The sequence below is a fragment of the Gorilla gorilla genome, chromosome 11, assembly GCF_029281585.2.
Source record: "Gorilla gorilla gorilla isolate KB3781 chromosome 11, NHGRI_mGorGor1-v2.1_pri, whole genome shotgun sequence".
Classification (NCBI taxonomy): domain Eukaryota; kingdom Metazoa; phylum Chordata; class Mammalia; order Primates; family Hominidae; genus Gorilla; species Gorilla gorilla.
The window spans coordinates 135061727-135071657 of record NC_073235.2 but is presented as its reverse complement, the minus strand read 5'-3'; the positions used below and the strand labels follow the sequence as shown (position 1 = coordinate 135071657).

Sequence of the window (9931 nt, the reverse complement as noted above, 5' to 3'; positions counted from 1 at the left end):
AGTAGAGACCGTGTTTTAGTTTAGACCAGTTTTAGTTTCACCATGTTGGCTGGGCTGGTCTCAAACTCCTCACTTCAGGTGATCCTCCCACCACAGCCTCCTAAGTAGCTGGGACCACACGCATGGGCCACGAGGCTTGGCTAATTTTTGTATTTTTTGTAATAGTGTAAAATTTGCTGGAAAATGTGGTTGATTTCACCTTTAATTCTTTTCGGCTGGACACATGGCTCACGCCTGTAATCCCAAACTTTGGGAGGCCAAGGCGGGTGGATCACCTGAGGTCAGGAGTTGGAGACCTGCCTGGCCAATATGGTGAAACCCCGTCTCTACTAAAAATACAAAAACTAGCCAGGCATGGTGGTGCACACTTGTTGACCCCTGGCTACTTGGGAGGGTGAGGCAGGATAATGGCTTGAACCTGGGAGGCAGAGGTTGCAGTGAGCTGAGACAAGGTCATTGCACTCCAGCCTGGGCAACAGAGTGAGGCTCTGCCTCAAATAAAAAAAAATTCTTTTCAATGTTCTTTTGGGGCAGGTGTGGTACTCACCAAGCATGGCTGTGTTGGGATGGGTGCTCCCGAATGCTTTCGGACGGAGATCAGAAACACCTGGAGTCAGTTCCTTCCCCAGTTCTCACCTCTCCCTACTACCCTCTACCACCCCCACCATCCACCCAAAAGACAAGACCCTTCTTCTGGCAGCAGCCAGAATACTTATTTTCCACCCAGGGCGGGTCACAGCACTCCTCAAAGACCTCCAACCACATCCCTCTACTCAGACTTCACACTCCCCAACACTACCCACCCTCTTGACCCCTCAGATTTACTCCTCTACCCACCCACCCTCTGATCCAGCCCTTGGCCTCCCAGGGCACCTGCTGGTGCTGCCCCAGGGCCTTGGCACTGCTGTTCTGCCTTGCTCAAGCCCCACTCTGTTTAGGTCTCCTGCTCAATCATCTGCTCCTCAGCAGCCCCTCCTGGCCTGCGTTATCCACCCCTCCAGACACTGTGCCCAAAGGCACTCATGATTTTCCTCCTAGGAAGTAGTACTGGCATTACATTGTCTAACACTTCCTTTTATTATTTATTTATTTTTAAAATTTATTTGTTTATTTTTGAGGCAGAATCTTGCTCTGTCGCCCAGGCTGCAGTGCAGTGGCATGACCTCGGCTCACTGCAACCTCCGCCGCCCGGGTTCAAGCGATTATCCTGCTTCAGCCTCCTGGGTAGCTGGGACTACAGGTGCATAGATAAGGGGTTTCACCGTGTTAGCCAGGATGGTCTCCATCTCCTGACCTCATGATCCGCCCACCTCGGCCTCCCAAAGTGCTGGGATTACAAACACTTCCTTTTATTATTGCTTTGTCTCCCAGGAGAGCAGAGGCCCTGGGGAGGCAGGGGAGTCTTCCTTCTTGAGAAATCTATGCCCAGTGTCCAGATGTCTGGGGAGGGACCTTTGGCTCTCGACCACTGTCCTGCACCCAGGGCTTCCCAGGAGCTCCTCGGATCTCAGTTGGGTGCTGAAATTGGCATTTGGGGGTATGGAACATCTGAGAAGTTGTGATTTGGGGCAAGCCTTTGCCATGAGGCAGAGGGCCCCTTGGGGGGGTACAGGGGTGTGGAATTAGCTTAGTGGGGGGCAGCCGAAGGCTGTGTCAAAATCCCCCTGGTGATCCCCACCCCAGGAGCCTCCTTGGCCAGCAGGGTGGCAGGAAACCACCCTTCTCCAGGCGTCCTGAAGATCCTGAGTCCTCAAGTCCCACAAGTGATTCAAGGACTGAAGCAAAGATCAGCGGGGCGCGGGGTCTGGGTGCTTCTTTTCCCCAGGAAGGGAGCCTACCTGGTACCCACTGGGCTGTAGGTGGGGGCTGGATGGCCTGAGCCCCCTCCTTTCCTGGGGTGCAGGCAGCCACAGGGCACAACCTGCAGTCCCTGGGGTTGGGGCAGGGAGTCTGAGAGCAGCCAAGGGGCAGGTTTGGTGTCATGGGCTCAGTCCCCAGAGCGCACGGGGAGGGGAAGGTTCCATGGCAGGACCTCTGTATAGGGACTCCGGAGATGACGACTCGGGCTGGAGGCCGGGCAGGACGACAGGAGGTGGGGAGCAGGAGAACTCCGGGATGGGGAAGCAGGAGCCCCAGGGACGGGACACTCAGGGAGCAGTGGCCGTCCCCAGCAGCAGCAGGGTCCCGGCCAGCAGAGGCAGCGAAGCGGGGACCCCGGACGGCCCCGGGTGCGCGGCGTCGGTGGTGCCGGCGGGGGGCGCCAGGTCGCAGGCGGTGTAGGGCTCCAGGCAGGCAGCGAAGGCCATGACGTGCGCTATGAAGGTCTGCTCCTGCACGCCGTGAACCAGGTGCGCCTGCGGGCCGCGCGCGAACACCGCCACGTCCTCGCCTGCGTGGGTCTCTCCGTCCAGGGGCACTGCTGACTGCTGCCGATACTCGGGGCTCCCTGGTTGGAGGGTTCATTTTCAGTAGGAGGGCTCAGTTCCAGGCAGACAAGAGGTGACCGCTTCCCGCCAGCCCCCCATCCTTGGCACCCTGGTCCCCCTCAGGGGGCCACCCCGCGGCACTCACCGCTCTCGCTCTCGGTAACATCCGGCCGGGCGCCGTCCTTGAGCACATAGCCTGGACCGTTTCCGTATAGGAGGACCGTGTAGGCCTTCCTGTCCCGGGCCTTGCCAGGGGCCAGCCCTGCAGAGAGAGGGGTCCCTGTGGTTGAGCTGAACACAGCTGTGGAGTGTCTCCCACGTGCTAGGCACCGCCACGTTTTGCCTGGTCAGGGGCTTAGTCCTCAGGAGACCCTACAGGGCTGGTGCCAGCATTACTCCCATTTGACAGAGGAGGAGACTGAGGCTCAGATTTCACCCACTTAATTGCTGCAGCAGCACCTGTCACTTTCCCCAGGCCTACCGAAGATGGAGCTCCCTCGCAGGGGGTAGCCTCCGAAGGAGAAGACGTGGGAGTGGTCAGCAGTGACGAGGCTCAGCGTGTCCTCCTCGCTGGTGAGCTGGCCCGCCCTCTCAATGGCGTCGTCGAACATGATCGTCTCAGTCAGTGCCCGGTAAGCCCTGCTTTCATGATGACCATGGTCGATGCGACCACCTGCAGGAAGGCCAGAGGGGGGAGATGCTGAGCCTGCCCTGCTCCAACCCCCAACCCCCACTCCCCAGGGGCCACCACGCACCCTCCACGAAGAGGAAGAAGCCGCGGGGGTTCCTGCTCAGCAGGCGCAGGGCAGCCTCTGTCATCTCCATCAGGGAGGGGTCCAGCGTGGAGTCTCGGTGGATCTCGTATTTCATGTCTCCAGGCTCAAAGAGACCTGTGGGACAAGGGGTCCTGTGGTGACTGGCAGGCTGGGGGTGGGAGGGTGCTGGCGGATGTGCACACAGGCTCAGAAGGTGCCATCTGAGGCCATCTGAGGGATGCCAGGGCAGGAAGGGGGTCATTACCCATGAGATGGGTCACAGACGGGTCCAGGGAAGCCTGCATGAGCTCAGTGCGGTTCCACACGTACCGGGCACCCTGTGGGGAGGGAGAGAGCCAGGCCTCAGCCCACAGCCCCCAGCCCCACACCTCTGCCCTCCCCCTGCTGTGCCCCCTGCACCCGCCAGCCCCCATCACCTGGTGCTTCGCCAGCCATTCCTGCACCAGATTCTTCCCGTCCAGCCTGGTCCCACCTTGGCTGTAGTCATCTGGGTACTCAGGGTCTGGGGTCCCCATGGGAAACATGTACTTTCGGCCTCCACCTAGGATCACCTGGGAACAGAGGATGGGGCAGGTGGATTTGGGGCCCTGGCTGGCCCCGTGCCCCCTCCTCATGCACAGCCCCTGACTCCCCTCCCCAAGGCTGTGGGAATGGCCCAGCCTGGGCTGCGCCTTCTACGCCCCCAACCCCACCTCCAGACCCTGCTGGCCCAGATAAGGCTTTTGGTTGCCTGGGTCTGAGCTGGTGCCCCCTCCCTGCTACTCTCTGCCCAGCCCCAGCCCTTGGCCCTGGGGTCGCACGTCAATGTCCATGTTGGAGATGAGCTGCGTGGCGATGTCCTGGCACCCCTCCTGGCGGGCCGAGGCAGGCACGTCGGCGTCCGAGTACCAGTTGCGGTTCACCGTGTGGGCGTAGGCGCCGGCTGGTGAGGCGTGCTGCACCCATGTGGTGGTTACCACTCCCACTGACTTCCCTAAGGGTGTCAGAGGTCAGTATATGTGACCAAGGTCTGTGACCTGGCCGTGACCCAGCAGCAGGTCGCAGCTCACCTGCTTTCTTGGCCCGATTCATCACGGAGATGACCTCGTTGCCGCGTGTCGTGTTGCACTGGTTAAAGCAGGCGGCTGCACTCAAGCCGATGGTCTGGAAGTTACCCTTGACCCCGCACAGGTAGGCCGTGGCTGTGGCTGCACTGTCTGGCACGTTTGTCTACATTGTATGTCTGGGGACAGAGACACTCTGAGCTCTTCTCTGGGGCAGACACGGAGACCCAGACCCTGATCTCTGTCCTCTGGGATTCCAACTGCCTCTAACTCCTTACTGGAGCCCCAGCTGTTTAGGGTCCCTCCCTCCTACCACACTCCATAGCCAGGATTCCCCTTCTCTGCTTGGAGAACTCTGAAGTGGCCCAGCCCTTACCTTGGACAGAGCCACGTATGGGAAGCGGTCCATGGCCAGGGGGATCTCAGGCCCCAGTTTGTCCTTCTTCTGCCCCTTTAGGATCCTGGCAGCTGTCACCGTAGACACCCCCATCCCTGAAGGAGCAGAAATGTGTGAGGCTTGCTCCCCAGGGCTGTCCTGGAACCACTGAGGGTCCGGGCACTGGGGCTGTGAGGGCTGCGGGGCTGGAAGGGCTGGCTCACTCACCGTCGCCCAGGAAGATGATGAGGTTCTTGGCGGCTGTCTGTGCAGGCTGCAGCTTCTTGGCGGCACCCAGGGCCTCGGCTGCCTGGCGGTTCCAGAAGTCCGGGTTCTCCTCCTCAACTGGCCAGGGGGAGAGCAAAGATCAGGTCAGCCTGGGCTGGGGGGTGCCCTGTGTATGTGTGTGTGTGTGTAGGGGCAGCTGGGGGAGCCTCGTTACCTGGGATGATGCCCAGGGAGAGCTGTAGCCTCAGGCCCAGCAGCAGCAGCAGCAGCATGCAGGGCCCCAGCATGTCTGGAGGGCAGCAGGACAGTGGCGAGGCAGGAATTCTGGGTATGGAGTATGAGCTGCACTCCAGGCTGCCTGGGTTTAAATCAGGGAGAACTGTGTCCCAGCTTCTCCCCTTGTTGCCACCTTGACCCTACCTAGCCTCTTGACCTGAAGCCACACTGGCTGAAGGGAGTGGCAGGGTGTGGCTGGGCTGGGCCGGGCTGGGGCTCGGGTCCTGAGAAAGGCAGCTCAGGTTGGGACCAGGTGTCCCCCAGGGAAGGGTGCGGTATTGAGTACAGATGCCATTTGGGTGAGTGTGGTGTGCCTCCTGCAGCCAGGAGCCCCTCCCCCAACCCCTGCTCACTGTGTCTTGTGTGGAACAAGACACCCTGTCACTGGATCATTCACCCATTTTTTTCTATATTTCCCAGAAGCTGGGGCCAGGCTCTGTTCTGGTGTCGAGAGGAGGGGAGGCTGGAAGCACACAGTCTGGGCCAGGGCCTGGGTTCAGCCTCCTGATGCCAGGAGCCTGGGCCCTGTGGGAAAGGGGCACGTGGGGGGCTTTGCTGCCCTGGCACCCCCTTGCTCCATCATCTTACCTTGGCCTGGACAGGTGGGGCTGGCAGGAATCTGGGCCCAGAGCTCTAGGGCTGTGGGCAGCTGTGGGGCCAATGGTGACAGCACTGAGTGGGGCCAGACCAGTCCTACCCATTGCTCACATGTTGTGTGTGATTGTGTATGTGTTTGTGTGGGTGCACTCACACTAATGTTTGGACGACGCAGGTGGGGAGTCCACCCCAGCCCAACCACAGCAGCCGCTTCTCCACTCATGCTTGCTCGCCCTGAGCCCCAGGCTTGGCCCCCAAAACCCAGGGGACCTCACCTGCTGCTCAGCCTCTGCCTTCCCTGCACCACTCCCCACCACCCCCACGGGCCTCCCCTCAGGCCGAGCTTTCTGGAGTCCTCCTGCCTGCCCCCCGCCTGGCTTCCTGCTGGTCGTCCTGGGGCTCTCAGGGAAGATGTCACCCTCATGGGGACATTCCTTCTTCCTGCTTGTTGCCCCCTTAGTTCCTTCTACCTCCTGCTTCATCTTGCTGAGTTAGGAAATTTCTGGGCTAAATTTCAGAGGAGACTCACTAACAGGCAGGCCCTTAATTAATTCATTGATTCACTCTAAAGTCAAGGCCAGTCAGGAGCTTTTGCCGCCACCCCACAATTATGTTTCGAGCTGGAATCTTTTGGTTTTGGAGACAGGGTCCCATTCTGTCAGCCAGGTTGGAGTGTGATGCCTGAGTTACGGCTCCCTGCAGCTTCGGACCTCCCAGGCTCAAGCAATCTTCCCACCTCAGCCTCTCACGTAGCTGGCACCAATGGCATGTGCCACCACACCTGACTCATTTTTATTTTGTGTAAAGACATGGTTTTGCTATGTTGCCCAGGCTGGTCTCGAACCTCCACCTCAGCCTCCCAAAGTGTCTGGATTTACAGACATGAGCCACTGCGCTCACCTTCCTCTTTTTTTTTTTTTGAGGCAGGGTCTCATTTGTCACCAGGCTGGACTGCGGTGGCATGATCATGGCTCACTGCCTCAGCCTTAGCCTCAGCCTCCCCAGTAGCTGGGCTTATTGGCACCAGCCACCATGCCTGGCTAATTTTTTTTGTTTTGTTTTGTAGAGTCTCACTGTGTTGCCCAGGCTGCTCTCAAACTCCTGGCTTCAAGTGATCCTCCTGCCTCAGCCGCTCAGACCACTGGGATCACAAGTGTGAGTCACTGGGCCCAGCTGGGTGTTGTCGTTTGGCAACAACATTCTTTCCCAGCCCCTGCCATGCTGTCCCCTGAGTGGCAAGGGCTGTTGCCATATTTCCCAGTGAAATGCCCTGGTAAGATCTGGAGGGCAGGAGGCAGGCAGAAGCCATTCATCCGTGGTTGGCAGTAGCTGGCGAGGGGGCGAATTCAGCCCTGCCCGGCCACTTTGGGAGGCCAAGGCAGGTGGATCACCTGAGGTCGGGAGTTCAAGACCAGCCTTACCAACATGGATAAACCCCATCTCTACTAAAAAATACAAAATTAGCCAGGCATGGTGGCGCATGCCTGTAAGGTGGGCACTGAGCTGGAACATGGTCTGGACTGCACAGAGCTTGGTATCCCCAAGGGCATCAGGTGGTAGAGGGTGCTAAGGGATCTAGATGGGGCCCTACAGGACCAGCCCTTCCTTCCCAGGAAACAGAAGGACCAAGACGACCAATCCTCTGAGAATACACGCCACAGCCTGGGCCTCCCCTTGCTCCAGGTAACAGCAACCAAGAATCCCAGGAATGGAGGCTTTGGCTCTTCCTCCAGCCGGGGAAGACCTGCTGCTTCTGCTTTGAAATCCCTGGACCTCAGAGGAAGGGCTGTAACCAGACATTATGACAGGCGACTCTGGCATGAAGGTAGGAGGCAGGGTGGCCAAGCATCCCCATGTGGCCAGGGTGTCACCATAGACTTTGAATGTGGACAAATATCCTTTGTTTACTGCAAGTGACATTGGTGTGTGTCTGGTCTCCAGTCTTGCTCAGCACCTGAAAAAATTCACCACAGAGTGAGCAACATAGCAAGACCCTGTTTCTATTTTATATTATTAATTTATTTATTTATTTATTTATTTTTATTTTTTTGAGATGGAGTCCCACTCTGTCCCCCAGGCTGGAGTGCAGTGGCGCCATCTCAGCTCACTGCAACCTCCACCTCCCAGGTTCAAGCGATTCTCCTGCCTCAGCCTCTTGAGTAGCTGGGATTACAGGCGCCCGCCAGCACGCCCAGCTAGTTTTTGTATTTTTATTTTTTATTTTTGTTTATTTACTTGTTTTAGAGATGGAATCTCGCTCTGTCGCCCAGGTTGGAGTGCAGTGGTGAGATCTCTGCTCACTGCTCCACCTCCCAGGTTCAAGGGATTCTCCCACCTCAGCCTCCCGAGTAGCTGGGATTACAGGCACCTGCTACCACACCTGACTCATTTTGTATTTTTAGCGGAGATGGGGTTTCACCATGTTGGCCAAGCTGGTCTCGAACTCCTGACCTCAGGCTATCCACCTGCCTTGGCCTTCCACAGTGTTGGGATTACAGGCGTAAGCCACTGCGCCTGGCTGATTTTTGTATTTTTAGCAGAGATGGGTTTTCACAGTGTCGGCCAGGCTGGTCTCGAACTCCTGACCTCAAGTGATCTGCCCACCTCGGCCTCCCAAAGTGCTGGGATTACAGGCGTGAGTAGCTGTACATGCTGGTTCATACGTTGCATGTCTCATTAGCTTCTTAAATCTCCACCTGGGGTGCGCTTTTTACTATTATAATGAGCAAAGGGTCAGTTTGAGGATAGGTAAAATCAAAATGTGCATGCTCTCTAGAAAGAAAAGTCCCCACTGAAGATAGCTTTGCTTGAATTAGCTCAATTACAATTCGAATGCTGAGGCTTATTGTGTTGACTGTGCGGTCACCACGCTTGCTGCATCCCAAGAACATGGTCACTTCCTTGATTACCTATCCTGTTTCAGTACCGCCCTTTGGAAATACGTGCATGTCACATTTTGAAAAATACTGGCTGAGATGAAAATGGAAAATGCAGCTGGAACAGTTGCATCTAATCTGGATCAAATGGCAAGCTTGTTCCTTCCTTTTCTTTCTTTCCTTTTGAGATATGTCAAACATTAAAACTGCAGAAAACAGAAAGATATGGCCTAAAGAAGAGTTACAGAATTGAACGCCAAAGTAATACCACTCAGATCAAGAAATTGACTACGGCCAGGATCTCCCCATATGTACCCCGCCCCCCATTCAAACCCCACTTCTTCCTTCCCCACCAAAGGGAACCATTGACTTTGTTTTTTGGGACAGAGTCTTGCTCCGTAGCCCAGGATGGAGTGCAGTGGGGGAATCACGGCTCACTGCAGCCTTAACCTCCTGGGCCCAAGAGATTCTTCCACCTCAGCCTCCCGAGTAGTGGGGACTACAGGTGTGTGCCACCTTGCCCATTTAATTTTTGCATTTTTGGTAGAGATGGGGTTTCACCATGTTGCCCAGGCTGGTCTGGAAGTCCTGGGCTTAAGCCTCTCCTCCCAAAGTGCTGTGATTACAGGTGTGAGCCTCCACCCCCAGCATGGCCTAAATTTTTTGACACTCCTTTTCTTTTAATAGCTTTTGGCCAGGTGCTTACTAGCTTTTGGCCAGAACATGCTTACTAGCAACACCTCTTCCCAACCCCTCATGAATAATCATGTAAGATTTCCATAAAGGGAGCCTCCCTAGTGCCAACCTTTGCTGTCTCATCTTTATGAGCAGCCTGCCCTGAATTCTTCTCTCTGCCTATTCTGCACTTCACTTTCAAGATGTTCTTTTTCTTTTGCAATAAATTATTGTATGCTGCATCTCCTTTGCTGTTGCGTCTCTTGTTTAAATTATTTTAAGCTAAGAAGACAGGAACCGAAGTCTCACATCAGCTGCCAACAGTACTCCAGATTATTTCAGGTGGTGTGGGTGTCAAAGCAATTCCATCTTGGGGCCTGATCTACCAGGTTGATGAATGCCAGTTCTCGGAGGGCCTCTGAGATTTCCCGTTCATGTCGTGTTTCTAGTGCGGGAGCACCTACTTCCCGTAAATCCTGCCCTTAGGACAAAACAACTTTGATGTTATCATATTTCAATTGTCCTACACATCCCTTTGAGGTCACCCCTCCCCTGTGGCCCTCGGTCTTGGGGGGTAAAGCTACCATCTTGTCTCACCGCCACCTGAGACCCAGACATAGCTTCTGTTTGTAAGTCTCTATTAAATGTTTTTTTCTAA

At 56.1% G+C, this 9931-nt stretch overlaps 1 protein-coding gene and 1 long non-coding RNA gene across 2 annotated transcripts; one reads left to right on the top strand and one right to left on the bottom strand.

The window, feature by feature from the left end:
• Positions 1-2147: 2147 nt before the first annotated feature.
• LOC101132628 (alkaline phosphatase, placental type) lies at positions 2148-5136 on the bottom strand. Its single transcript, XM_063694696.1, is given in 12 exon segments — positions 2148-2446; positions 2572-2688; positions 2908-3099; positions 3182-3316; positions 3447-3519; positions 3619-3753; positions 4003-4175; positions 4252-4406; positions 4408-4424; positions 4622-4737; positions 4850-4966; positions 5064-5136. Coding segments are annotated over 12 exon segments (1602 nt in total).
• On the top strand, positions 2902-9454 carry LOC134756626 (uncharacterized). Its single transcript, XR_010129516.1, has 3 exons — positions 2902-4992; positions 7336-7547; positions 8787-9454. It is a non-coding gene; the product is annotated as an uncharacterized lncRNA (long non-coding RNA).
• Positions 9455-9931: the final 477 nt, after the last annotated feature.